Raw genomic sequence first — 27,979 nt, 5'->3', positions numbered from 1 at the left:
CCATTCAGCCACAAAAAGGAAATCTTCCCTGGTGGCTCAGATGGTACAGTCTGCCTGCAATGCAGGAGACCGAGGTTCAACGCCCAGGTCAGGAAGATCCCCTGGAGACGGAAATGGCAACCCACCCCAGTATTCTTGCCTGGAGAATCCCATGGACAGAGGAGGCTGGCAGGTTACAGCCCTTGGGGTCGCAAAGAGTCGGACACAACTGAGTGACTGACGCACAAAAAGGAATGAAGTGCTGATTCACGCTACAGTGTGAATGAACCCAAAACATAGTGTAAAACAAAATAAGCCAGACACGAGAGGTCACAGACTGTGTGATTCTCTTTATATGAAATATCCAGAACAGGTAAATCCACGGACAGAAAGCAGAGTGGGAACTGCCAGGCGAAGCGGGGAAACGGGAGTGACAGTTTGAGAGGCGGATGAAAGGTTTTGGAATTTGACAGAGGTGGTGGCTGGACAATCTCTCATAAACACTACTGAATTACACATCTAAAAATCAATTATTTTAGGTTAAGGGAGTTTCACCTCAATTAAGAACCCCCAAGCACTCCAGCCACTCCAACTGACCCGGCTCCAAGTGGACTGTTGCCCCGACCCACACTTCTGGGCCCCATTCTGCTGCGCCCCGCTCTGCACTCCTTGGCGAGGCCCTCTCACCTCCGCCTGCGGTCTCCCTACCCTGGTCATTCGGGGCTCTATCTGCCTGGCTGGTTCTCTTTTGATAATTTGCTTGCTGAAACATTTTAAAAGAAAGTTAAAGAAAAACACATCTAATGGAATAAACCATAAATAGATTCATTTAGGGAGACAAGTGTTAAAGACGAGGAAACTACAAGATCTCTGCCGGCCATGGACTAAGCTATAAGCAGTCTTGCCACTGGTCTGGAGAGAGTGACACCCAGCACCAGGAAGCTAAAAATCACCCGTTTGCTTGGTATATACAAAAGCAAAAGAGAACCACCAAGCAGGCTCACGCTGAGGAGTCAGAGCTGGGCCTCAGTCCCCGTGCCTCCGAGCTTCATAGCACTTTCTGGCTTTGTCCTCTGGCTCCGCTCACGGGCGGCCACGAAGTTTAGCAAGTCGATGGCAGTGACGACTCCAAACACCATCTGCCTCTTACTGGACTCCCCGTGGCAGCGGTCTGAGGGGGGACAAGGCCAAAGGTTCAGAGGGGCCTCTGCTCAGAGCAGAGCTGAGGCCACTGAGCCCATCCCCAGGCACGGGCAGGCAGGCCAGCCCTGAGGCTGCCCCATGTCCACGGGCACCTGTGTGTCTGACCACAAGTGCCCTTTTCTCCCAAGAGTATCCACACAGGTGAGGCTGCAGAGAGCAGGGCCTAACCCTTCTGAGCCACACCCATGGGCGGATGCCTGAGGGTCAAGCTCATTGGGAGCAACTGGTACCCAAGGTCTGAGTCTTGGCCTGAAATCCCAGTGCCACTCACACCCACCACCACCATCAGCTTGCATCTCTGGCTTACAATTCTGTGCTCAAACCCACGTCTTTCTCTCAGGCTTAGAATGAACTCGGGCCCCCTGCCCTGCAGCCCAAGGGTAGAAAGGGTGGCTGAGATGGTTAATTCAACATTTCAACCCAAATGGGCCATGGAGTGCCCCTACACTGGGTCGAACGTCATTCTGGGTGTCTTTGGATGTGAACAACTCTTGACTGGATGGACCTAGTAAAGCAGATTGCCCTGCCCAGTGTGGGTGGGCCTTGTCCAATCAGTTGAAGGCTCCAAATAGAACAGAAGAGCTGACCCTCCACGAGCAAGAGGAAAGAGTCCTGCCTTTGGATTTGGGAACATTGGACCTTGGGGTCTCAGGCCTGCCCACTGGGCCTGCAGGTCTTCCTGGGGCATGCCAGCCTGTAAGCCGATTCCTTACAGGGAATCTCTATATGCACACGTCCTGCTGGTTCTCCTTCTCGGGAGAATGCTGACAGCTGTGGAGAAGCCCACAGAGGGTGGGGCAGAGCTGAGCAGTGGGTGGGAAATGTCCAGGTGCATCCCATTCCACCAGCTCCCGCCTCCGTCTGTCCCTGACAACCTTGAGGGCAGAGGTCAACAGGGTGGGGGTGGGGAGGCATGGAGGTGCCAGCTTGGAGCACCTCAGAAAAAAGCACAGGGACCCAGAAGAGACCGGGGGCTTTAGGCAAAGGGGCAGCTTTGGAGGAGCACTGAGCCCTCAGGGGAGGACAGTCGGAGTGGCCTCCAGGCCCCCTGGGGACACCGTCCAACACCAGGTCTTTCAACTTTCTGTAAAGGGCTGTTGGGTGTCTGTTGCGACCACTCAGCTCTGCCAACACAGCACAAAAGCATCTGTGGCAGTGCTTCCAGGTAGGGCTGCGTCCACGGAAGCTAATCACAGACCCTGAAACTGGATCCCCGGTCAAGGTGTGCGGGTGTTCAAACGTGAGAATACGGTCAGCACAGGGAGGGCCCTCCCAGCCAGGCTCAGGGCCAGGGCTGGACGCCCTCCCCTGCACTCGGAGGCTGCGATACTGACCACAGCGCCACTTCCGAGCTCCAGGGGTGGGCGGGGCGTACATACCTGCCGGCCCCCCCACCTCTCCCGACAAGGCCAGGTCCCGCGCTGTGGAGCCAAGGACGGGAGAGGGGTTAGAGTTGGTGCCCAGGCTCCTGGACCAACCCTCAGCGGGAAAGCGGGTGGGGGCCTTGGAGCCCACCACCAATTCTTGGGATTTCTATAACCTTGTTGTAGCCTAGAACCTGAAGGACACCACCGGCCTCTGGAGATGCAGCGAGGAGGCCTGGGTTATAAAGCACCCTAGCTCACTGGTAGCCAGCACCCAGGCCTGGCCCACAGTGGGGTCCCTTTGGGATCTGCATCCAAGGCCGGGGGTCAGTACCTCTGGCTCCCAGATGCCCTGGAGCTCAGGGCAGGAAAGATCAGGGGTTGGGGACTTGGCAGCCGGCATCTCACAGAGCTCCTGCTCCTGCCCCCCTCCCCCAGCCCCACAGGACCCAGCTTACACTGGATCTGCTCATGAACCACCAGGGCGAAATGGTCCATCTCCAGGATGTGCGAGAGCTTGCCCAGTGGGTCCGTCAGGTGGATCTGGAAGAGAAGCCGTGGTCAGTGCTCGCCGGCCGGAGCCCAAGGAAAGGAGCAGCAGAGAGGCTGGCGTCCCCACGGGGCGGCTTCTGGAGCCTCCTGCTGACCCAAGAGACTGAATGGGACTCGACACTCGTAAAAGAACACCCCAATGAGCTGGAAGAATTGATGCTTTCGGACTGTGGTGCTGGAGGATACTCCTGAGAGTCCCCTGGACAACAAGGAGATCAAACCCATTAATCCAGATCAAACCAGTCAATCCTAGAGAAAATCAAGCCTGAATATTCACTGGAGGGACTGATGCTGAAACTGAAGCTCTAATACTTTGGCCACCTGATGCGAAGAACTGACTCATCAGAAAAGACCCTTGGGAAAGACTGAAGGCAGGAGGAGAAGGGGACGACAGGATGAGATGACTGGATGGCAAGCTCCGGGAGTTGGTGATGGACAGGGAAGCCTGGCGTGCTGCAGTCCATATGGTCACAGAGTCAGATACGACTGAGCAGCTGAACAACATAACTGCAGAACTCAACGACTGGACCCTCAGTGAACCAGGGGCTTCAGTTATGAACAACGCAGTATTCACCATCCATTGGAACGAATCCCACATCAGGACAAGACGTAGCGCTGCAGGGCACAGGGAGGGGAAGGGAGCATGAGGCCCTCTGTTCCACCTGCTCGACAGACACATGGTGAGAGCTTCCAAGAGAAAGAAGGAGGCACACTTAGGGTCCATTTTTCAACCCCCAAGGTGATCTCCAAAGCAGTGAGCCCCTGGGAAACCCCACTGGGTACGCTTTCTAGTTCGACTCCAGTAACGGAGGCAGGTTCCCTGGGAGAAGATGCGAGCTCCAGGGCGGGAGGAAATACATCAGCAGTGCCTTCAGCTGTGTGAGGAGGGTCAGGCCCACCTGCCCGTGGGTGTGCGTGCATGCTAAGGGGTACACAACACAGCCCTGCTGGGCTGCAGGAGCAACTTCCCCAGTGCTTGTCTTCGTGAGGTCAGACGCTGGCCGTAGTCAGACCATGGGGGTCAGGATTCCTCCTCCCCTCTGGGAGAACCGGGTCATCAGGGGAGCCAGAACTCCACGGGGACCGCTTCGTGCTGCTCAGCCAGCCCGCCGAGGTGGTGGCGGTGAGAAGGGGCAGCCCTGGGCAGGGAAGGTGTGCCCAGGAGACGGGACCTGCCCGGGTTTCCAGAGTGCTGCATTCTTCTTGGGACATTATCTGGACAGGGACGGGGACGCGTGGGGCCACACTGAAGGACCTCCTGAGTCTGCCTGCACCCACTTAGCACCTCAGTGGCAAGGTACTGAGACCCCCGAGGATCTGGGTGGCACTCGAGCCCAAGGGACTGGGACTCAGCTACCCGCTGGAGGAAGGGTGTGGCTGCAGGCCAGCCTGGGACACTAAGGGAGGGGACGTAGAGGCTCGGCTCTTCCCCGAGGGAGGGGAGGGCCATACACACACCGAAGAATCAACAGCAAAGGCCAGAGACACAACAGAACTGGACGCAGGCACGGAAGGGCGGACGGTGTGCACGCACACCTCGGAGGGACCTTGAAACACTCTACTGTGTCAGAGCAGCCAGACAAGGGCACACACATTGGGGCTGTGTGTGCACACAAGCCCGGGGAGGGCACATACGGTGGGGCTGTGTGCACACACGAGCCTAAGGAGCATGCACCGTCTGCGGGACAGGGTGCACACCAGCGGGCCGGGAGGGGAGGGGCGAGGAAAGCCTTCGAGTGTGGACGTGGGTGAGACCTCACCAATGCTGGCCTCTCCCCACCCGGGGCTTCTCACTTTGTGAAGCCAGGGCAAAGCCTCCAATTTATGGATCTGATGAGCTGAGCATCAAGGACCTGGCACCCTAGAGAGAGGGACTCCCCGCCCCGCCTTCCAGAACAGAGCTGATCTCAGCACTGCCTGCTTGGGTCACACGGGGCACATACCTGTTTGAACTGCTTGTAGATGACTTTGCAAACCTGGTCCGATGGCTGAACCTTCCCTGCGAGCAGGGACGACAGCATGTTCCCCAGGGTCACCATCCCTAGGATCACCCTGGGGAAGTAGACACAGAGCAGCAGTCAGCGCTGGTGCCTCCCCTACCATATGGCAGAATTCAGCACAGCCGCCCTCAAGGCCAAACCCAGACTCCTCTTGGAATCAACCACTATCTGCCCTGGTGGCTCAGATGGTAAAGAATCCGCCTGCAATGTGGGAGACCCGGGTTCGATCCTTGGGTTGGGAAGATCCCCTGGAGAAGGAAATGACAACCCACTCCAGTGTTCTTGCCTGGAGAATCCCATGGACAGAGAAGCCTGGCGGGCTGCAGTCCACGGGGATGCAAAGAGTTGGACGTGACTGAGCGGCCAACACACTAACACTGTCTGCCCGGGGTCTCTGTGTGGCACAGCAGTGACCCGACGCCCCACCCTTGGAGCTGACTGTCCGGTGCGGGCAGAGAGCAAACCAGTGGGTGAATCCTTTGGGCATCTCCATTCTGACAAGCGTCAAGGGTCACCAACTGGCCAGGGTCCTGGGATGTGGGCCTTTTGGTGCTAAAACTGGGACAGTCCTGATGGGGGACCGTCACCACTGCACGTCTGCCATGGTCTTCCAGGCAGGCACATGCTCCTGTGCACACACTGGGTGCAGGGGGGTGGGAAGGGTTAATACGACCGACCCCCACCCCGGCCAGGGCTCAGGGACCAGCTGTCCAACACTCTGAGCATCTGGATGAAGAGTGACCGAGGTCAGCTGGCCAGCTGTGGGGTCGGCTGGGCCACCCTGCCCAGCAGTGCAGGCACGAAGCAGAGGGGCACACAGGGCAGAGCGCTGGACGGAGGCTGAGACTGACCCCGACTCGTCCACCACGGGTGCCTGGTCGAAGCCCTTCTCCCGGAGGATCTCGATGGTGTGCTCACAGGTGACGGTGGGCAGCACGGTCAGCGGGGCCGAGAGGCTTAGCTCCTGAACCTGGAGGTGCCACCACCTGAGGGAAGAAGGTAGGCCAGGGAGTCTGTGAACCGAGAGGCGAGTGAGAACAGGGAGCCCGCAGAGGGCGTCTAGCCAGGTGAGGGACCACAGACGTGCTGCTGGGGACCAGGCACTCGAGTCCTGAGCCCCGCACATGTGGTCTCTGCCCAGAGGTGTCCTCACCATGGCTTCTTCACAGAGATCTCCTCCTCCTTCATGAAGCCCTTCTGCAGCATCCACTTGTCACTCAGGAACTTGGACCTACAGCATCAGAAGTCACAGGGCTGGGCAGAGGGTCTCAACACTACCCCCGCCCCCAAAGAGGGCAGAGGGCCTCAGAGAAAGCCTAGACCCCACCGTCCAGCAGAGACCCCAAGGGGCTGGCTGGAGGCTCCACGAAGAGATCTGAGGGCTGGATGCCAGAAAGACCTCCTAGGGAACGGTGGTCGGTGTAGGTATCTGGCCAACCAGATACCCCTGTGCCCAGAGCACAGAAGAAGGTTCTGTGATGGGCTGGGACCCTGGGACCCGGGACCCTTCTCTGCAATGCCTGCTCCTGGACACACATCTCCTCCAACAACAGATACAAGGAAACAAGAAGGGACTAGAAGCAACCATGTGCATGTGCAGAGCGCATGCCCCAAACCCGACTGCCACTTCCGAGGTGTCAGGAGCAAAGGCAGGGTCTTGCTCACGCCCCCTGCACACACCACCACCCAGAGGTGGGCAGGCCACCCAGGCCACCCTCCGGCCCGACCCCTGGACCCACCCCATGTAAGGACCCAGCTCGCCACCCCCCACACTCAGGGAGCAAGCCAGGGAACCTGTTATTAATATTTGTTTTTGCTCCCACCGCTGCAGCACAAGTCCCAGTAAAGCCCTGCCTGAACTTCCTGTCTGGCCTCGGATCCATTTCTACTGATCAAAGGGTCCAAGACCCCAGTCAGGACCAGTTCTCTCCCGAATCTCATGTCATCACAGCCCCTCAGGGCTTCTGGCAGGGGAAGCCTGTCCCACCAGGGGTCAGAGGACACCAGGCCAGGCTTCAGGGGCTGCCAGGGACCTGCCCCAAAAGGCAGATGAGGGCCAACAAAGTGGGGGCAGAGAGACCCCCCCCCAGCCCCCAGCCCAGACATCTGCGCCTGAGGACACGATCACTCACTCACTCCAGCCATCTCTCTCTCACGCACACATAGGCACACGTGGGTGCCCACACAGCAGGCCAGCCAAGCACATGGGGAGATGGCCTTTCTCATGCACTATGTAGTGAGGGTGGGTAGCCAGGCTCAGGGCAGCTTGGCAGTGGACACCCAGAGGTGACTCACCCCTAGCTGGAGTCCCAGTTATGGAATGTCCCCCCGGGGGGAGCTGAGCTCACTCAAGGTGTGTAACCCATCACTCTTGGGTCAGGGAGGACACCAGACGGTACATGCATCCATGGAGGAGGGCATCAGCCCCCTGTGACCTCCCGCTCACACTCCAACCTTGGCTCTTTCAGCCAGTGACCCCAGGCAGGCCCATGAGCCCAGAGGAGCCAGCGAGCTCCAGGTGCACAGACACTCAGAACCACTGGACTCGAAGGGGCCTCGGGGGCCGCTGACCCCAGCCTGGGTCCCCCTAGGTCAGGGCCAGACTGTGAGTGAGCGAAGGATCCAGTGGGTGGGGGTGGGAAGCTGCTCTCAGGGAGGCCACATCCTCGTCCTCGTCCTCCATGGCTGAACAGGAGGCCCCGAGAGCTTGAAGGAGTGAGGGGCACACAGGGCCCCTTCCCTGGGGAGTCCTGCCAGGCCCCCAAGTGCCGCCGCGATGAACGTGCACAGACTTCCAAAGGCATCTGGGAGACCCAAGCTGGGGACAAGCCAGCCGAGAACGCGTGAACTCCAGGGATGCGGAGCAGGGCCGCAGACCCCAGGCTCCCTGGCCCCTGACGTGGGATCTGGGGGAACGGCCGGGAGCAGAGACAGTGCAGGCACTGGAGGCCAGGGGAGGACGGAGCCTCACATGTAGTTCCGCACCGAGTCCGGCAGGATCACCACACAGCGCTGGCCTTCCTGCAGCTCCCGGGCAGCCTTCACGGCCACGGACATGGCACTGCCAGAGCTGCCACCTGCCGAGAGGGCGGGAGGGGTCAGACACGCGGCGGGGGCAGCTGCGTGTGCACCCAAGTGTGGGCACACCCACACCTGCTCTGGAGAGATCCTTGGTGGATGAGCTGGGTGTGGGGTGCTGGGGGACCCCACTTTTCACTGTCCGTCCACACCCTGCTCTGTCTCCCATCTGCTCAGCCCTGCACCACCAAAGCCTCCCATGGAACTCAGAGCCCCGGGGGCAGGTGGCCGGGCGGCCAGAGCGAGGGTGTCCCTCACACGCTGGATGGAAGCTGGCAGGGCAGAGCGCGGCGTCCACTCACCACACAGCAGCCCCTCCTGAGCGATCAGCATGCGGGCGAAGGCAAAGGCCTCCTCGTCGTTGCTCTTGAACCACTTGTCCACCACCTGCGGGAAGCCAAGGGCAGCGGTCAGCCCGGGCAGCGCCCAGTACTCGGCAGTCAGGTGGGGGTGGGGTGGGCGTGGGGCCCACAGCCCAATTTGCAATGTCGCAGATGACGGTGGTCCAGGTGGCCGCGACCTCCGGGGATGCAGCCCAGCCTCTGTCTGGGATCCAACACTCACTCTGCAGACCTAGATCGTTCCCCTCCCCCTGCCCAAGGGTCCAGCACAGTGTGTCCGTGGTGCCTAAACCGCCTGCCAGCCCCAAGGCATGGCCACACTGTAGCCTAGGTCCCTCTGCCTGAAGCTTCCTTTACGGTCCTTAAAAGCAACCTCCTCTGTGCTCCTCACATCTCCCTCCTTGGCCTGCTCACCTGCCCCAGCCGCCCAGCTCCCTCGCTCTGCAGGGAGGTTTGTGCACAGAGAGGACGCGCCACACCCCCACCCGTGGCCTGTGTCCGTGGCAGGAGCTCACTGATCACAGTACCGCAAGTCACCACATGAGGACCCCTGGGACGGCACCTCATCTCATCTATCGCCATCTACACAGCGCGGAACTCATTTCTCTGCTCCCACTGGGCCGGCCACCCATGCCCAGCCAGACAAGGCTGAGGCTGGCCCCGTCACTGCTGCCCCGCCTACCGTGCGGTCCAGCACCGTGGGGATGAAGTCATAGCCGATCCCTTCCACCTCGTAGGCTGTCTGCTCCGTCTGGTTCAGCTCCTCAGGCTCTGCGAGGATGGAGCCTTCGGGATCCACGCCAACAATCTGCAGAGTGGGCGTCCTTAGGTGAGACTGGACGTGCCCAGCTGGCATCAGGGTGCAGCCCCGCTCCCAGGCCTCAAAACTCAAAACCCAGAAGCCCAGGAGCTGGGAGATCACACATTAAATGTCCAGCTCAGGGCACTTGGGGTGGAGGCAGTGGGAGGCTGGGGGAAGTGGATTTCTGGGAAGCTCCTCCCATGCAGGGCACCTGGGACAGCCCTGGAGAGATGCCAATGGATGGTGGGAGCCTAGAGCGACGGGCGGTGCTGGGATGACCTCTCCTGGACATCAGAGAAACAGGCAGCGAGAGAGGATGCGCGGGCACCACCAGTGGGGTCTTTCTGAGCCCCTCTTCAGGCCCAAGTGCCCTTCCCTGATCTCAGAGCCCAGGACCTAAGCCTGAGCACTTACAGCTCTGGGACGATCCTGGGAGGCCCCCCAACTGGACTCTCCAACCCCAGTCCATCTGGGCACCCAGGTCATGCACTACTGTCCTTTATCACCTGGCAGGGACAGGTACACACACCCTACAATATGCAAGGCTATCGGGACAGAAGTGTCGGGAACTAGAACTTTCAGCTCTAAAGCAGAGGCCACTCTGGGTGCCCAAGGCCAAGCAGGCTGATGGCTAAGCCTCCGGCTGCAGTTCAGGCCACAGGTGGGAAACATACCTGCATCCAGGCCCCCATCTCCGGGCAGGGCAGGGCCGGGTGGTGCCCACGCCCCTCACAGTCCCTCACCTTGCACCCAGGGCACTTCTCCTTCAGCTTCCTGGCCACGCCTGTGATGGTCCCACCCGTGCCCGCCGACGCCACCAGCATGTCCAGCCTCCCTGGGGGTGGAGAAGTGTGTCAGGGAGGACATCCCCAGGAAGGAACGGCCGTGTCCCCCCAACTCTTCACAGGAATCAAGAACGCTCTTGTACACGACGAAGGCAGGTCATCCAAAGGGCAAAAGCAGAGCTGCTCTCATGCTTTCATCACATCCTCCACCTTGAAGAAGCATTCACCGTAACGGGGACCCAGGAAGCCCTGTGTAATCTAAATGGTAGCCAGTCACCAAAACCCCCACGAGAATTGTGAATCCGTGAACAGGGGACCTTCCTGCAGGAGGTGGGGCACAGGGGACTGTCTGGTTTCAGATGACGTGGGTAAGTGAACTGAATTACCAAAGGAACTAGAATTAACCACTCAGCTCAGCTCTGACACTGTCTGGGCTCTCTCGGCACCTGGTGGCCAGCTCAGGCACCCAGCAGGCAAGTCAGCGCAAGCACTCGTGCTGAGGCAGACGCACTGTTTTTGCCAAATGAGAGGATTCTCATGTGTAAAACCTGGGTGAGCAAATGCCTGGACCATGCTGCCTGGCTCCTGGGCACAGAATGAGGGCACTTAAACCAACACCAGGCTCCAAACAGGAAGCCAAAGGCAGCCGCTCCCAGGACTCTCTCAGGAAACAGCCCTTAGAGAACATTGCAACCCCCATGGGGCTTGGCACCAAAAGTGCAGAGAGCTTCCAAGAAGCCAAGCTGCAAGCCACCACCCCAGGTCTGTACACGAGAAAACCCGAATGCTGAATTCAGTGTCCACACTGGCGTTTGGGGTCAGTGCCATTCAGCAATGTGAAGCCCCCACTGTGAGCCCAGCACCCGCCTGGGACATGTTTGTTCCCTGCACTCAGGAGCGCCTACAGGTTTGGAGGAAAAGACTACCAGGTAAACAGATATGATAAGTTGGGTGTTACAGGCGAGGCATGGGCAGAGTCCAAGAGGGCAGAATGGAGGGCGGAAACTGCTCCTGGGAAATATTCAGGACAGCATTTCACAGAGAAGGGATATTTGAACTGGGTTTTGAAGAATGAATAGGAGTTTACCAAGGAGCAGATAAGTGTACACTCCCAGTCAAGATGGACAGCAGAGTTAGAGGTACCCACCGTCACACTGCTGTAGGATCTCCTCGGCCGTGATGTCATAGTGAGCGAGGGGGTTGCTGGCGTTGCGGTACTGCCAGGAAAGAGCAAAGGACCATGATGAGGTCTACGCACAGAACTGGCAGCAGCCACAGGGTGCCAGACAAACGACTCAGTGCAAGCCAGAGGGGATCCTGTGGCTCAACAGACACCAAGGATCAAAACCGGCTCTCCAGAAGATGAGATTTCTGAATTAACCCAGACATGGAATTAATGACAAAGAAGAGCGTCCAGTTAAAAGGTCTGCATGCATTTTATGTCTTAGAGAGCTCCCAGGGTCCTCTGCAAGGGGCATTCCAACCCAGCGTGCTGAGCTGAGCCCTTGAAGCGGGCACACGGGCAGCAGAGCCAAAGGCTTGCCAACCCCATCGGCCACACACTGGGCTGGGAGAGGGCAGCAACTGCATGCCAGCGCATCAGTCACTCTGCACCCCAGCCCTCCTCCTGCAGAGGCGACACCACCCGCAGGCCCCCAACAGAGATCCCCCAGGGAAGGCCCCACTCGGTCCAAACCTCTGGGAGCATGCTCACCCCTTGGCCCTGACCTCACCTGGTCCAGGATGTGAGAATTGGGGATCTCATTCCTTAGCCTCCAGGCCACTCCTACGTGCGACTCAGGGGAATCAAATCTGGCGTTGGTGGGTGTCCTCACAATCTCAGCCCCCAGGGCCCGCAGGACGTCCACCTGCAGAGGCACGTGGCAGCTTTCACCTCCGCACCAGGCCTGCAGCACAGGGACAGAAGCCCGGGAGCCACCCCATCCTCCGCGCACCTGCCTACCTTCTCCGTGCTCATCTTCTCCGGCATCACGATGATGCAGCGATAGCCCTTCACGGCGGCGGCCAAGGCCAGCCCGATCCCTGGGGACGGGACATGGGGTGAGAGGGGCCATGGCACCCTCCAGGCCCCACCGCCAGCCCCAAAGGCCCAGGAGAGAGGGTACTGAAAAAAGGCCCTCCGTCACCCCATTCTGCCCTCGAATGAGGGGAGAAAACGGGGTGCACGTCATGAACCCCAATTCCTCCAGCTCTTACTGGGAGCCGGGGAGGTGATAATAACAGTGGCTAAGACTCCAAGCGCCCAATGCAGGGTGCCTGGGTTTGACTCCCAGTCAGGAAACTAGATCCCACAGGCCGCAAGTAAGATCCGCATGCCACAGTTAAGACCCGGCACAGCCAAATGAGCACATAAATATTTCCAAAACCAACAGCAGCAGACATTGTGGGGCTCACTGTGGACCCAGGGGCTGCTGCGCCGGAGGGGAGAGAGACCCTGAATGCGGCCGGCGGGGGCACTGCCGCTCCCACCCCCACCGCGGGCCCGGAGGAGCAGGCAGAGCCCACCTGTGTTCCCCGACGTCGGCTCAATGATCGTGTCCCCAGGCTTTAGCGTCCCCTCACGCTCGGCGTCCTCAATCATCCGCAAGCTGATACGGTCTTTCACACTCCCGCCCGCGTTGAAGAACTCGCACTTAGCCACTGGGAGCCAGAGATGCATCACAAGAGGAAGAGGCCCTGAGCCCTAACTGATGCCTGCCGTCCCCTTCACCCGAGAGGCCCAGAATGCAGCGGCAGGCAGGCTTCAGGGTTCTGAAAATCAGCACCTTCCACTGAGCCTCCCACACCTGACCTGGACGAAGGTGCTTGCCCACTGTGGTTTCTCTCACCTGTCCATCCCACCCGCTGTGGACCATGCGGCGACTCCAGGTGAATGAGACAGAGGAGCCAAGGGGGCCCCCACTGGATGGACGGAGCAGAGCCACCCCCATGGGGCAGCACAGGCCCAAAGAGACATGCTGGGCATGTGCGGGGGGTTGGGGGGTGACTGGAGCCCCAGGCTTAAATCAGGCCCAGTGGCCCTGCCAAATGACCTCATATCCTGAAGTAACAGCCCCCCCATCACACGGCCAGACCACAACTGGCAGACCCTCCACACCCCAATCTCCTGGGCCTCCTGGCCCAGCAGGGCTCTCGGCCATCCTTCCCATCCTACAGACAGGACCACCCTTGCTGTGCCCAAGCCTCTGCTTGTCTTTCCACAGGGGCACTCCCTCCCACCTCTTAAAACTACGCCATGTCAGTAAAAGGGGCAATGTGGCTCCAAATGTGATTGGTAGGGCCCTGGCCAGCCTGGAGTGCCCACAGATCGCGCTCCGTCCTGGTCTGTGCTGGCTTCTGAAATCCCACAACCAGAGACAGGTTTTCTCCCCCGGGACTCAGAGAGGCCCTGCTGGGACAGTAAAGGGGGAGCTCTCAAGTGTCTGACTGCTGAGGAGGCCTGCACCCTGGACTCTTGCCAGCCACACACTTGAATTAGTTAGAAAATTCTAATGACCCCATGGAAAGGCTGGCATGAAGGCAGGGATTCCAGCTGATTGGCCATGGGTAAGCCACATAACCAATCTGAGCCTCAGTTTTTCCACCTGTAAAATGGACACACTAAAATCTGTTTCAAGGGCTCTTGCCGAGTTGAGGTGCAGCAGGCCAGTACTCTTGCCTAGAAAATCCCATGGACAGAGAAGCCTGGTAGGCTGCAGTCCATGGGGTCTCAAAGAGTCAGACACAACTGAGCAACCTCACTTTCACTTTCATGCATTGGAGAAGGAAATGGCAACCCACTCCAGAGTTCTTGCCTGGAGAATCCCAGGGACGGGGGAGCCTGGTGGGCTGCCGTCTATGGGGTCGCACAGAGTCGGACACGACTGAAGTGACTTAGCAGCAGCAGCAGCAGGCCCATGCCTACAGGGAACTAAGTAATGGCTTCTATTACCTGACGAGAAAGCACGGAGCCCACTATGGCACAGCCTCAGCAGCAAAGCCCTCCCCTGACCCGGTGGTGTGCTCTGCTCACTGCTCTGGAGAAAACTCTTCACTGCCCGGGGAGGGGTGGGGGCAGGAAAAGCTCTAATGATGATGCCTCTGGGGTGAATCAACCACAGGGCCTCAGTCTCTCTAGGGGGCACCAAGCCCCTAGACTCCCACACTCTCCCCTCTCCGGCTCTCTGCTCCAGCACTGGGCCTGGTCCCCTTTCCCCCCAACCAGGACCTCTGCACCTGCCACTTCCTCTGGGTCAAGGCTGACATCTACCTGGGCTCTGTGCACAGAAGACTAGAGGTGAAGAAAGCCCCTCACCCTCCCGCGTTCCTGGAGATAGCCTCCTGCAAAGAAGACCCCTCCCCACAGGACTTGGAGGAGACTCAAGGGTGAGCCCCTTGTGTACAGGGCCCAGGCAAACACAGCCCCTAAATTCCCACTGCGTCTCATGAATGACAAGTGTCTGTCTAAGCCCCAAGGGAGCCACTTCCTGCTGGGCTGATGGCTGAGACCCTCCTCACAATAGTCGCCCCCACGGTCCCGTCAGTCCATCCAAGCCATGGCATGTCTGCTCCTCCCTGGGAGAGTCCAGGACAGAAGGGTCCTGCTCTGCTCCTGGGCTCCAGCCTCCTCCTGCAGCTGCCTGGTTACATCACCTGCAGTCCCCGCTTGGGTACCACCCCTGACGTCGGCCTGGACATGCTGCTCTCTACACTCAGGTCTCTCCTCTCTGACACTGATGACTCTGGAGTGGCCTCGGTCACCCCTCAGCACCCCTCCCTGTCATGTATGCTTCTGACCTTACCCAATGTGGAGGGACACCCGCCCAGGGTCCGAGGGGCCCACCCACCCCCCGGCCCACAAGCCTCGCACAGGGCGAGGAAGCCGGCACTCACAGAGCTCACACTTGAGGCCGAAGTTCCTCCCGATCTTGTTGATCCTCACCATTGGGGTATCCCCGATTTTCTTCAGGATATCCGGCAAGATTTTTGGAGATTTTACCCTTAAACAGAGGAGGAGTCCGTGATTACTCAAAAAAACAAAACCGGCTTTGGCAGCCCAGCACATTCTTTTAAATAAATCAAAGAATTGGCTTTCACAAGCATCAGGATGGCAATTATACAAATCCACACTTGGTAAAAGGCACATACACACACACACACATGGGCAAATGCACCTCAAAACCCATGAAAACAAATGTGATTTAGTAGCAGCTGCACCAGTGTCTCCAGGGTTTGAAAATGCACTGTGGTAACAGACGGTATCAGTGGGCAGCTGGGTGAATGTCCCCACGATCTCTCTGTGCTATTTCTGCAACTTCTTGTGAGTGTTAAATTATTTCCAAGTAAAAAAGTTAATAAACACTGGCTTCAAACAACAGTGGCTCAGATTGTAAAGAATCTGTCTGCCAAGCAGGAGACCCAGGTTGGATCACTGGGTCAGGAAGATCCCCTGGAGAAGGGAATGGCAACCCACTTCAGTATCCTTGCCTGGAGAATTCTATGGACAGAGGAGCCTCGCAGGCTACAGTCCAAGGGGTCGCAGAGACTAACACTTTCACTTCTCAAAACAACAGCGTGTCCTGGTCTATCTTTTTCAGGGTTCTGTTTGTTCATTTTTCTGGCTGCACCACATGGTATGTGGGATCTTAGTTCCTCAACCAGGGCTGGAACCTGTGCCCCTGTACTGGGAGTGTGGCGTCTCACACTGGACCACCAGGGAAGTCCCAGTCTTTTTAGGGGTTTTGATATTTGTCTCCTCTCACGGCTCCTGCTTCCTGGAATACCTCCTTTCTTTCTCTTTGATGAAAAAACTGGTGGGGACCCGAGGGCAGGGACCCCTCAGAGGGTCTGGCCAGACAGGGACAGTAGCTTCAGAGCCCACCCAGGCGTCACTCAGGTGTCTGGCACAGGTGGTGGGAAGCTCGACTAGCAGGCCGAAGAACAAAGGCTGGTCACCCCTGTGCTTGGGGCCAGGGTCAGACGACTCCCAGGTGGGCCTCCAGGCTCAGAGTTGGATTCGAGTCTCACGGGTCAACGGTCTGCCTTCAAGCTGAGTGACCACCCCCCGCAGCAGTTCTTTCAGCTGAGAAGCTGGTGATAGGTGACAGGGGGTGTGGGACAGCCCAGCAGCTGGTCAGCTGTGTACACACCTTGAACCTGCGTCTCCCAAGTGGCCCCCACAACGCACCCTCCACCTTCACCCTCAAGGACAGATTCAGGTCCAACACTCTTGCCCCATCCACGCCAAGGACGTACCACCAAATATTCCTGCCTGAATATGCAAAACTGAGCTGAGTTCCAAGAAACACAAAGGCTTCCTACACTCTGGATCTCTCCTGCACCACAGCTCCCACAGCTGAAGGCTCCCCGGCCCCCATGGCAGGAACCCGTTATCCATGTGGATTCTTCGCCCGCCCCCAAGGTGGTGAGCCAGGTCCCCAGGAATGCTGCCTTCCGCCCCTAGCCCAGACAGGCAGCGACATGGCCCAGCTGGAACCCTTGCACCTTCCAAGGTGGCGAGGAGCTAAAAATGATGCCCTGGGCTGCCCCGGAAGCAGGCTCAGCCAATAGAGGTGCAGGCATCGGGGTGAGGGGAGAGAGCCTGGGCAGGGACAAAGGGCTCCTGACCCCAGCCTTGGAGGGAGACCAAGTCCTAGGGGCAACCCTGGGGTTGACTCATTAACTAAAGCCAAGGCAGGAGAACCAAACACCTGGGGAAGGCAGGAGGGGTGGCTGAGTCATCCACCCCTAGCAGAGGCTGATGGACTAGAAGGAGCAGGAGGCCTGGCCTGCCTGTAACCCCCCACTCCCACCCCCTGCCCCCAGCAGGGGCTGATGGACTAGAAGGAGCGGGAGGCCTGGCCTGCCTGTAACCCAACCCCAACCCCTGCCCCCAGCAGGGGCTGATGGGCAAGCAGAGAACTCAGGGTTCCTGACTCAGTACCGGGCCCTGGGGGCCAGAAAGTCACAGGAAAAGTTGGCCTGAGGTGACCAGGGCAGGAGCCTGGGGGGAGACTTTTAACACCTCATCTCAGTTGCTTCCCCTTTTTCCTGTGGGAGAGCCCATGGCACCCTGGAACAAACCTGAAACCCCTCACCAGGGAGGGGCCTGCCTTCCCCTTTCCCTCCACAGCTCTTCCCCCCGGCCCAGTGCTCCCGCTCTGTCCCTCTTTCTAAGTCCACCCGACCTGGGAATCATCTGGAATCCCCTTCCCCGGATACCCACATGGCTAGCATCTCCTGCCCATCCAGGTACCACCTCCGAAGTCTCCCCGAGTCTCCCAGCCACGCCACCCAGTGGCCACGTCACCGTCTCATCAGCCCTGTGCTCTCCGCGCCAGGACCCCCAGGCTGTCTCCTCCAGGGACCCAGGTCTAGAGCCCCACAGTAGGTGAGCCCAGCTCCTCATAAACAGTGAACCTGAGCTGTGTCAAGTGGTTTGCGGGGGACAGCAACCCTGCCAGGGCGCTGGAGGAGGGTCAGGCCACTGTGTGGAGCGCAGGTGTGACGCCAGGCTACAGCCTGGGTACAACAGTGTCCAGGCCCGGTGAGACGCTCACCGAGCCATCAGGAATCCGGGCCTCCCCAACCCCAGCCTCACATGGGCCCTTCATCCCCTGCCCTGGTTTGCTTTGGCAGCGAGGGCTCATGATATATGGCCAGCAGCCATCTTGGCCTCCTGAGCTCCCAGCATCGAGACATGTTTAATGTTGGGAGTTTCTGGGTTTGTAAATGTCATTTCTGTCCATTGACCCCACTTTGGAGCACACCCCCTGCACATCCCCAGTTCTGAATCTAAAATCAGTAATCATCAGCGTGGGCATAGCAGTGTATTAGGAGTAAGAATCAAACACCTAAAAGGTACATTCTTATGACACTTTTGTTCTGCTGTTGGGAGGTTACACCAGGGAAATAAAGATAATCCTAAGATGTAGTGGACTTGATCTGAGTTTCACGGTAGGTCAGGGAGTTTTGCCTTTTTGTCTTTCCCACTGATTATCTCCTGAACCTAAAACAGGGCACAGATATAGGAGGTGCCTAATAAAGACACGTGCACTAAATAAACTCTATTTTCCACCGCAGTTCTTCAAACCGAGATCACTGCAGACAGTGAATGCCTGAGAGCGCTTAAACTCATAGTTTGTTCACCCAACAGTCTCAGTCCAACCACAAAAACCCCACTATAGAAAAATATTTCATGACCTGGAGTTAAGTAGAGAAGGCAGACATGGTTCTAATTACAGGAATGCGGTCAGGTGGATCTGGATTAGAAACCTCACTCCCTCCTGGCACTCAAGAGTATGTGACTTGGACTCATCCCTTTATTTATTGAGGATCTTCTCCGGGGGCGGGGAGGAGGGCACCCACCTAGGGGCTAGCCTGTGTGCATACTCAGCCACTCAGCCATGTCTGACTCTTTGCAACCCCATGGACTGTAGCCTGCCAGGCTCCTCTGCTCATGGAATTTCCCAGGCAAGAATACTGGAGTGGGTTGCCATTTCCTTCTCCAGGGGATCTTCCTAACCCAGGAGTCGAACCTGAGTCTCCTGCATTGGCAGGCAGTTTTTTTTTTTTTACCACTGAGCCATCAGGGAAGCCCAGAGACATCCTTAGCATTGCAAGTGGATTCTTTATCACCTGAGAAGCCCCACCTAGGTGCCAGGCTACAGCACAAACAAGCCTTGGCCTCTCTGAGCCTTGGGGGACTCAGCTATGAAATACCTCCCACCTTGACTCACCATCCACCGAGAGTGATTATGAAGGATGGAGCGGGGGGTGGGGGACCATACCCAGGTCCACATGACCATCTGGCTTCCAGGAAACAGACCCTCCCCCCCAGGGTAACAGATGGAGCATCTTATGATCATTAGCAGGACTCACAAGGCAGCGTGGCAATGTGGGGAGTCGGAGACCGGCCTGCCTAGTTGCCAGGAACACCTGCTTGGGGCGTCGGGACGGATCCACAGCAGCTCCTTGGCTTCTTTGTCCTCCAGAGGCTCCTTCTCCAGGCTCCCTCTCCCCAAGTGTGTCCCTGAGAGGTGGGGGCACCCTGCAGACCTGCAGAGAGTGTCTGCAGGGGGTGTCTCAGAAGGCATGGTGGGACCTGCCAAAGGGAAGGGGAGGAGAAGCTGTCAGTTCAGCCTGTTTCCAGATTCCTGCAGAAGAGCCTGCTTTACAGCTCTCATCTGGGGACTCCTGCTCACCCGGCCTCCTCTGAGTGTGGGGCTCCTCTCACTCAAGAAGCTGAACAAGAAGAGGCATAACTTATGCAGGCACCAGCTGCTGTGCAAAACAACTGGGCGCTTTCCCAAAAGGTTAAACGTACAGCCACTGTGTGCCCCAGCTATTCCGCTCCTACACACCTACCCCAAAACATGGAGACAGGTATCTGTCCACCACATTCATAACAGCACTATTCACAATAGCAAAAACATGGAAACAAACCAAATGTCCATCAGTGGATGAACGGATGACAAAATGCATCTTATCCACACAGTGGAATTGTATTTGGTCACAAAAATGGAATGAAGTTTTAATTCTCAACATATGAACACACACACACACATACACACACACAGCAGCTATGTAGCAGTAATGAATGTTATTTATCTTATAGGTTGATTGTGGTGTCTTTTCACAATGTATATGTAAATCAAAACATCAAGTTGTATACATTAAATATACACACAACTTTTATACATCAAAGATATCTCAACAATGTTGTGTTAAAAAGACTACATTGAATGATGGAAATAATTAGAGGAAGATGAAGATAGTAATAAATATATTTTTACCCTAAAAAAAGGAAACATTCTGCTGAGTCAAGTAAATCAGACAAAGAAGCAGCATTGCATGACTCCACCTATATGAGGCACTCAGAACAGACAAAATCAGAGACAGTGAGAACAGAGGTTTCCAGGAGCTGGGGAAAGGAGTCACTGTCTAATGCGTAGAGGTACCATGACAAAGTTTGGGGCACAGATAACAGTAATGGCTGCATAACACTGTGAATGTAAGTATTGCTACCAAATTGTACAGTTATGAATGGTTAAAATAAACAACATATTACATGTATTTTATCAAATTTTTAAATTTCATGGAACCTTAAAACAGATGACAAAAAAAAAAAAAAAAGGGAAAGAAAGAAACAAGAATGGACAGCCATCACTCACCAGGCTGACGACTGAAAACATCACGGCTCCAACTCTATAAGGAGCAGTGAAGACTAAATGGAATGAGGTCTCCAGAAGGGAACCCCAGAACAGAACAGGGTACTAGGGGAAACTAAGGAACTCTGAGTAAGCACGGACTTTAATCAACAGTAATGTTCATTGGTTGCAAAAAAAACCCTAAGATGGTAATAAGAGGAGGAACTGTGCCTATGTGTGTATGGGGGGGTGGGGTGGGGGTGGGGGGTTGGGTTGTGAGAACTCTGTTCTATTCCCAACTTTTTTTATAAATCTAAAGTTCCCCTTTCCCAACCTACCTGGAGCCCTGTGGATTTGGAAGGTCCCTGAGAGGAGCTCAAGGTAGAAATGTGGCTCCAGGTGATCTCTGAGGGCAGCCCCACTCCCACCCTCCTCCTGGAAGCTAGAGGGACCCCAGCCCCCAGCCCTGTGCCTCTGCTCCCCAGGAGGCTTAGGAAAGCAGTTATGCTGTGAACAGGTGGGGTAGTCCAGGCAGAACTGGGCCCCACACTTGGAAGTACACGTGGAGGGTAACGGACCAGCTGGCTCTCTCCTCCGGGGCAGGCCCTGTGGGTACCGCTGCCATCAGCAAGAGTAGAGGCAGCCCCAGCTGGTTCCCTGTCTCCCAAGGCAGGGTCAGGTGCAGACCAGAGTCCAGCAGGTCGCCCCAGATGTCCAGACAGAAACCTAGGGAGGCGGAGACCCCCACCCTTTGCAATCACATCCATTTCAAATCCCCGAGGCCCTTTCAAATTCTCCCCCGGCTTTCCCCGGCAGAAATCAGCCTTCCAGCTCGTCTACCCGAAACGTACCTGGAGCAGTGGTTCCTTCAAACCCTGGGATCAGCAAATATTTTTCCAGGGGTTTAGGTCCCCTCATGAAACGCTGCAAGGATATCCTACCTCATTCTTGCTCCTTATCAAAAAGCCCATGGGGTAAGCGGGGACACTGCCTTAGCTCCGCGGGGCGCCCGCCGGCGGGGGGAGGTGGTTCTTCCATCACGCAGAAGCGCCCCTGTCGTAGACCTCTCTCCCCATCAGAGGCCCACAGGCCGCGGAACTGGCCACAATACCCCGCAGACGCGGGCAGCCCCGCGCCGCCTAGGTGGCGACCTACCTCGCCTCGAGCAACCTCCGGAAAAGTAAGGAACTGGGAACTCAGACTGGAGCAGACAGTCTCTACAGAACCCACAGGCACTCGGTGCGACGCTCGCTGGGCGACTGGGTCCCGAACCCGCGAACTCGGTCCCGCCCAGCCTGGCTAGGCTCCAGGTGGGCTCAGTTCCACGCAGGCAAAGCGCCCAGCGCGCCGACGCATGTGCGTCCGGGGCAGGCGGGCTCACTTAGCGCCGCCCTGCCGGCTCCTGCCGCACCTCAAACCGCAAGACCCTCCTGGGGTCACGACTCTCGACAGAACCCTCACCACCCCTACACACGCGCCCCCGTCGGTCCAGGGGTCCAGTCAGGGCCAAGGGCGCGGAAAGTAGTAAACTCCTGTTTCCCAGTGAGACTTTCCAGGCGGGAAATCGAGCCTCTCCAGTGAACCTGGAGCCTGCGGGTCACCCAGACTATCGGAGGGGCATTTGGGGATACCGTGTGTGATAAACACCCCCAAGTAACCCCTGGGAGGCTCTGTTTTGCGCTCCCGCCCCTCCTCCTCCTCCACTTCCCCTCCCTACTGTCCAGCTCAGCCACTCACCTCGCCTAGGGCTCAAAGTATGGGGTCGAATGGCACCCTCCCCCATTCCCTTGGTTTGTGCCGCGGGCGGGGCCCTGCGTGCCTTGCGCTTCCTCGCCACGCTACCCCCGCCCGCGGGCAGCCAGCGCTCGTGCGGCGCGCGCAACCACATCAATATTTTACACACACACACCCCACTTCATAGAATTGACGTTAAAGAGCAATTTGCGAAACGACCATTTTTCATCCAAAAAGCAACAAAAAATCAATGATGGCATGCACCATTAGAGCGCACCTTCCGAAAGTTCCCTCCCCAGGTCTCGGCCCCACCCTCCCCGGCTCGCGCCCCCTGCCGTCCCCTGCTCAGTCTCGGGAGCTGGAGCGGAGGCCCTACGCCACGTGGGCGCAGAAACCCCCGCTTCAGGAGAGTCTGGACTCGCGCTAGGAGTGGGTCTGGGACGCCCCAGGCGCGGCCCCGGCTCCGCCGCGAGCAGATGCCGATGATGCAACACTGGCCAGGGGTTGGGCGGGGGGGACCCCTTCCGATAACCCAGCCAGATCCCTCCGCCTAGGGTTGAGGCGAGTCTCGGTCCTACAGGTGCTCACCTGGACCGAGACCCGAAGAGAGAGGAAGGCTGGGCGCGTCCGGGAGCGGCGAGCGGGGAGCGGCGGCTGGGAAAGCTGCGACGCGGAGGCGCGACCCCAAGGCTGTTGGCTACCAGGGACCCGGCGGCCGAGTGGGAGGAAGGCGATTGGCCGAGAGAAGGGGGGCGGGGGCCGGCACCCGGCCAATCCCGAGTTGCGGATCGAGGGCCCCACACACACCTCGCTCGTACCCGCCCCCTTGCCACGCCCCCAGCGCACCGCCCCCCTCCCTCCCCAACTGCCTCACCCCCACTGCCCGACACCGAATTCTGGTTAGACGCCACGAGGGGCCGGTGGCCGTGTCTCCTCTCCCCTGGCTCCCGGGACCCCCGCCCGCCCCGCCTACCCCTTCCCTTCCCTCGCTTCTCTACCCCGAGACCCCAACTGGCGTGAAGGCTCTGTACCCAGTGTCCCGATTCTGTTTGACTTGGGTAACTCCTTGCTCTGAGGGAATGTAATAAATACTTTTTGTTGAGATACAGGCCTGCGGTCTGGAGAGAGCAAGGACTTGAGAATGAGCATCAGCACGTATCACGCGGGCCCCAGTCCCGCGACCACCCGACAAGGTTCTTTCTGGTCGCGGGACCCCAAGGGGCCGAAAGCTGGGGGCCCAGCGCGCAGACAGTAGGCGCACTGCACCTGGGCTTCGGATCCATCACCACGGGTTTGTCCTGCCCCTCATGGTCCAAGGGTCCGGCACATACAGCGCTTCGCCGGCTGAGCCCCGCTGTGTGCCGAGCTGGGTGACCGCTCCCATCAGGGAGGAAGCTGAGCGCTCGTGGATATGGCATAAGCCACAAAGCCGTTGTGAACCGGGCTGCTGGCAGGCTGTCCCCAGCCCCGGGAGCCAATGGCTGACCGCCAGGATGGCCCTGGCCGTTGGGAAGGCCACCGCCAACAATAGTATTCCAAACTGGTTGCTCTCGATTTTTAAAGAGCCTGCGTTTCTCTTGAGGTTCCTGAGCTGAATGGAGAAACACTGACCCTTGGGTTTCTCCTGCACAGTAGTGACTAAGTCAGGGGCGGGGCCGCCAGGCTTGGGCAGAGGATGGGGTTACTGCGCCCAGTACTCGACTGTTCAGTGTCCGGCCATGTGCGCGCACTGCACCAGGGCCTGCGTGGAGAAACAGGGGGTGCAGACAGGGCCTTTGCGCCTGCGCGGCTGCTGTTCTAGGCGAGCAGGCTCGACAGACATTTTGTAAGAAACTTCCACTAATGAGACTAATACGAGAGAGGCAGGAATGGGAGTCCTAGATCAGGTGGTCAGCAGGCTCTCTGGACAGGTGACCCTTGAGCAGGAAGCTTAAGAACCACAGCTTGTTCCAGGGAAGGATGTCCCTGGTTGAAGTAGGTCAGTGCAAAGGCCAGAAGCAGGGAATCCAGAGAAGGTCAGTGCAGCCAGAAAAGGAAGAGGAGCGCCCGGAGGGTGGGAGGGGTGGCTGGGTCCAGACCTGGGTTCTGACTTCAGCCTCGATCACCTGGGGCTCTTGAGAGGGTTTTCGGTGGGGAGTTTTTGATTATTGCTCAAATTATTTTCTCTTGGCATAATTTCAGATCGCCACAAAAGTGGCAAGAATAGTGTGAGAATTCCCAGATTCTCACAGATTCCCAGATGTTAAACTTTTACTAAGAGAGTGTGAGGCATCTGGAAATGGGGTCTTTGAGGGAGTGATCAACTCAAGATGAGGTTGTGCTGGACAAAGAAGGGAGTTCTAAATCCAATAAGACTGATGTCCTCATAGGAGGGAAATGTGGCCACAGAACAAAGGAGAGACAGCCACGTGAAGACAGAGGCACAGGCTGGAGTCATCTGGGCATGAAACAAGAACATGGGTAGCTAGCAGGAGCTGAAAGAGACGGGGGGACCCTCTGCCAGAGCCCTCAGAGAGAGTGAGGCCTCCAGGATTGTGAGAGACAGTAAGTTTGTGTTGTTTTAAAATGCAAGCGTTAAAATTTAAAAAAAAAATTTGGGGTATCATTTTATTTTATTTGGTCACACTGCACAGCTTATAGGATCTTAGTTCCCAACCCAGAGATTGAACCTGAGCCCTCAACAGGGTAAGTGCCGAGTCCTAAGTGGACCATAATGGAAGTCCTCAACATAATTTTAGACTCTCAGAAAAGTGGCAAAATCGTACAAAGAATTTCCAGACACCCTTCATCCAGATTTTCCAAATGTTAAATTTGTATTACATTTGCTTTACATTTCTCTCTGTATGTATATCTCTTAGATTCTTACACATTTTCAAATGGTATTCATTGCCATTATGTAGACAACATCCTGTATTTCTTTTCTTGATTTATGAACTTTAGACCATACCTATTTTAACAATAAAAATAAATGCTCTTTCCCACCGCAATGAGAAGCCTGCACATTGCAACTCGAGAAAGCCCGCACGCAGCAATGAAGACCCAGCACAGCTTAAAAAAAAAAAAAAAAGCTCTTTCTTATGCTGACAACTTTTTTTTATATTTGCCACAGTTTTATTTTTAAAATTTATTGATTTGGCTGTGCCGGATCTTAGTTGCAGCATGTGGGATCTAATTCCCTGACCAGGGTTGAACCCAGGGCCTACTGTATTGGGAGCGTGGAGTCTTAGCCACTGGACCACCAGGGAGTCCCAACAGTTTTATTGATACAATTCACATACTCTACAATTCACCTGTTTAAAGTGTACAATTCAATGACTTTTAGTATATTCACAGAAAAGTTCAGCCATCACCATAGTCAATTTAGAATGTTCTCATCACTATGGAAACCCTAACCCCTTAGCTATCACTCCCACACCAAACTTTCCATACCCTTTCCATATCCCCCAGCCCCTGCTGCTAAGTCGCTTCAGTCGTGTCCGACTCTGTGCGACCCCTTAGACGGCAGCCCACCAGGCTCCTCTGTCCCTGGGATTCTCCAGGCAAGAACACTGGAGTGGGTTGCCATTTCCTCCTCCAATGCATGAAAGTGAAAAGTGAAAGTGAAGTCGCTCAGTCATGTCCGACTCTTAGCGACCCCATGGACTGCAGCCCACCAGGCTCCTCCGTCCATGGGATTTTCCAGGCAACAGTAACCCCTAGCAAACTCTAATCTACTTTCTCTCTAGATTTGCCTATTCTGGACATTTCATATAAATGGAATCATATAGCATGTGTTCTCTTGTGACTGGCTTCCTTCACTTAGCGTTTTTTCAAGGTACATCCATGCTGTTGTATGTATCAGTACTTTTCTTTTTATTGTCTAATGAAATGCTGTTGTATGGCTATCTCATATTTCATTTATTCCTTTGTCAGTTGATGGCCATTTATATTGTTTCCACCTTTTGGTTAGTATGGTTAATGTTGCTATGAATACTTATGGACACTTTTTCATGTGGACAAATGTTTTCATTTCTATAGCTAAAAATACAGTTGCTTGGTCATATGGTAACTCTACGTTTAACCTTTGAGACTGCCTGTTTTCCACACAACCGCACCACGTTACACTCCCATCAGCAATGTAGGAGGGTTCCAATTTGTTCATGCACTCACCAACACGTGTCATCATTCCTTGTTTTGATCACAGCCCTCCTAGGGCGTGTGAAGTGGTATCTGGTTGTGGTTTTGATTTGCATTTGCCTGATGACAAGCGATGTGAAGCATATTTCATGTGCTTGTGGGTCATTTGTATATCTTCTTTGGGAAAATGTCTATTCAGATCGTTTGCCCGTTTTTAATTGGGTTGCTTGATGTTTTGTGGTTGAGTTATAATAGTTCTTTTTATATTCTGGATACTGGACCGTTTATCAGATATGTAATTTGCAAATATTTTATCCCATTCTGAGAGGCGTCTTTTCATTTCATTGATAGTGCTTTTTGATGCACGAAAGTGTTCGGTTTTGATGAACTCCAGTTTACCTACTTTTTCTTCTTTTGTGCGTTGCGTTTTTGCTGTCATATCTAAGAAACCACTGCCTAATCCAAGGTCATGAAGAGCCACTGTGTTGTCTTTGATGACGTTCATGGGTTTAATTATAATATTCAGATTTTTATCTACTTTGCGTTAATTTTAAAATTATTTATTTATTTATAAATATGCTGGTTCTTTGTTGCTGTGCAGGCTTTCCTCTAGTTGCCACAAGCAGGGGCTACTCTAGTGGCACTGGGTGGGCTTCTCACTGAGGTGGCTTCTCTTGTGGAGCACAGTCAGCCAGGCTTGGTTGCCCTGTGGCATGTGAGATCTTCCTGATCAGTGATCAAACCCATGTCTCCTGCATTGGCAGGCAGATTCTTTACCACTGAACCACCAGGGAAGTCCTACTTTGGGTTAATTTTTTATTTATGGTGTGAGGTGAAAATCCAGCTTCATTCTTTTGCATGTGTATAACCAGTTGTCCCAGCACCATTTGTTAAAGAGACCATTTTATCCCCATTGACTGGTCTTGATACTCTTGTCAAAAGTAATTGACTATAGATGTTAGGGTTTACTTATGGACCCATAATTTTGTTTTGAAGAACTGACTCATTTGAAAAGACCCTGATGCTGGGAAAGATTGAAGACAGGGGAAGAAGGGGACGACAGAGGATGAAATGGTTGGATGGCATCACCAACTTGATGGACATGAATTTGAGCAAACACTGGGAGTTAATGATGGACAGGAAAGCCTGATGTGCTGCAGTTCATGGGCTTGCAAAGAGTCAGACACAACTGAGCGACTGAACTGAACTGAACTGAATTCTATTTCATTGATCTGTACATCTATCCTGGTGAGGATATGGTGAGGAACAGGGAGGGCTGGTGTGCTTCAGTCCATGTGGTTGTAAAGAGTTATACACAACTTAGTGACTGAACAACAACAACATACATCTGTCCTTATGCCAAAACCACACCACTTTTATCACTGTAACTTTGTACTAAATTTTGAAATCCGGAAGTGCAAGTCTTCCAACTTTGTTCTTTTTTGAGATTGTCTTGGCTATTTGGGGTTCCTTTTGTGTGCTTAGTCTCTCAGTCATGTCCAACTCTTTTCGACTCCATAGACTATAGCCCGCCAGGCCCCTCTGTCCATGGGGATTCTCCAGGCAAGAATACTGGAGTGGGTTGCCATGCCCTCCTCCAGGGGATCTTCCCAACCCAGGGATCCAACCCAGATCTCCTGCATTGCCAGTGGATTCTTTACCATCTGAGCCACCAGGAAAGCCCAGGGTTCCTTGCAATTCCATAGAATTTTAGGATTAGCTTTTCCACTCCTGCAAAGAGGTTATTAGGATGATGAGAGGGACTGATTGGGACCTTTGGATTGGTTTGTGGGAGTACTGCCATCTTAACAATGTCAAACCTTCTAGATCTGTGAACAAAGGATACCTTTCCACTTATTTAGTTTTTTTGTTTGTTT

The 27,979-nt window shown here is 55.7% G+C and overlaps 1 protein-coding gene across 5 annotated transcripts; it reads right to left on the bottom strand.

The window, feature by feature from the left end:
* Positions 1–309: 309 nt before the first annotated feature.
* On the bottom strand, positions 310–22,666 carry CBS (cystathionine beta-synthase). 5 transcript variants are annotated; one of them, XM_040267093.1, is made up of 17 exons: positions 22,575–22,666; positions 18,985–19,207; positions 14,998–15,104; positions 12,631–12,765; positions 12,068–12,147; positions 11,838–11,972; positions 11,252–11,321; positions 10,063–10,154; positions 9,200–9,325; positions 8,479–8,563; positions 8,070–8,175; positions 6,252–6,329; positions 5,950–6,084; positions 5,042–5,150; positions 3,005–3,089; positions 2,562–2,603; positions 310–1,150 (listed from the first exon to the last, which is right to left on the bottom strand). In XM_040267093.1, exons 2-17 carry the CDS (start codon positions 19,197–19,199, stop codon positions 993–995), a joined length of 1,758 nt encoding a protein of 585 aa, XP_040123027.1. In that variant the 5' UTR covers positions 19,200–19,207; positions 22,575–22,666; the 3' UTR covers positions 310–992. The 5 variants fall into 5 exon arrangements, with proteins under 5 accessions (XP_040123027.1, XP_040123036.1, XP_040123013.1 ...); XM_040267102.1 differs by lacking the exon at positions 22,575–22,666 and adding an exon at positions 21,408–21,502; XM_040267079.1 differs by lacking the exon at positions 22,575–22,666 and adding an exon at positions 21,104–21,181.
* Positions 22,667–27,979: the final 5,313 nt, after the last annotated feature.

The sequence above is a fragment of the Oryx dammah genome, unplaced genomic scaffold, assembly GCF_014754425.2.
Source record: "Oryx dammah isolate SB20612 unplaced genomic scaffold, SCBI_Odam_1.1 HiC_scaffold_2, whole genome shotgun sequence".
Lineage (NCBI taxonomy): Eukaryota > Metazoa > Chordata > Mammalia > Artiodactyla > Bovidae > Oryx > Oryx dammah.
The sequence above is the reverse complement of the archived record's forward strand: the minus strand, read 5'-3'. Positions and strand labels throughout refer to the sequence as shown.

Excerpts from the sequence above, each read along its gene's own strand:
- CBS (XM_040267079.1), bottom strand. The coding sequence starts at position 21,170 with ATGAGGGGACCTAAACCCCTGGAAAAATATTTGCTGATCCCAGGGTTT. Across the intron at positions 12,766-14,997 it reads CGGCCTCAAGTGTGAGCTCT|TGGCTAAGTGCGAGTTCTTC; the intron begins GTGAGTGCCGGC and ends TCTGGCTCCCAG. Across the intron at positions 12,148-12,630 it reads GCCGACGTCGGGGAACACAG|GGATCGGGCTGGCCTTGGCC; the intron begins GTGGGCTCTGCC and ends TCCCGTCCCCAG.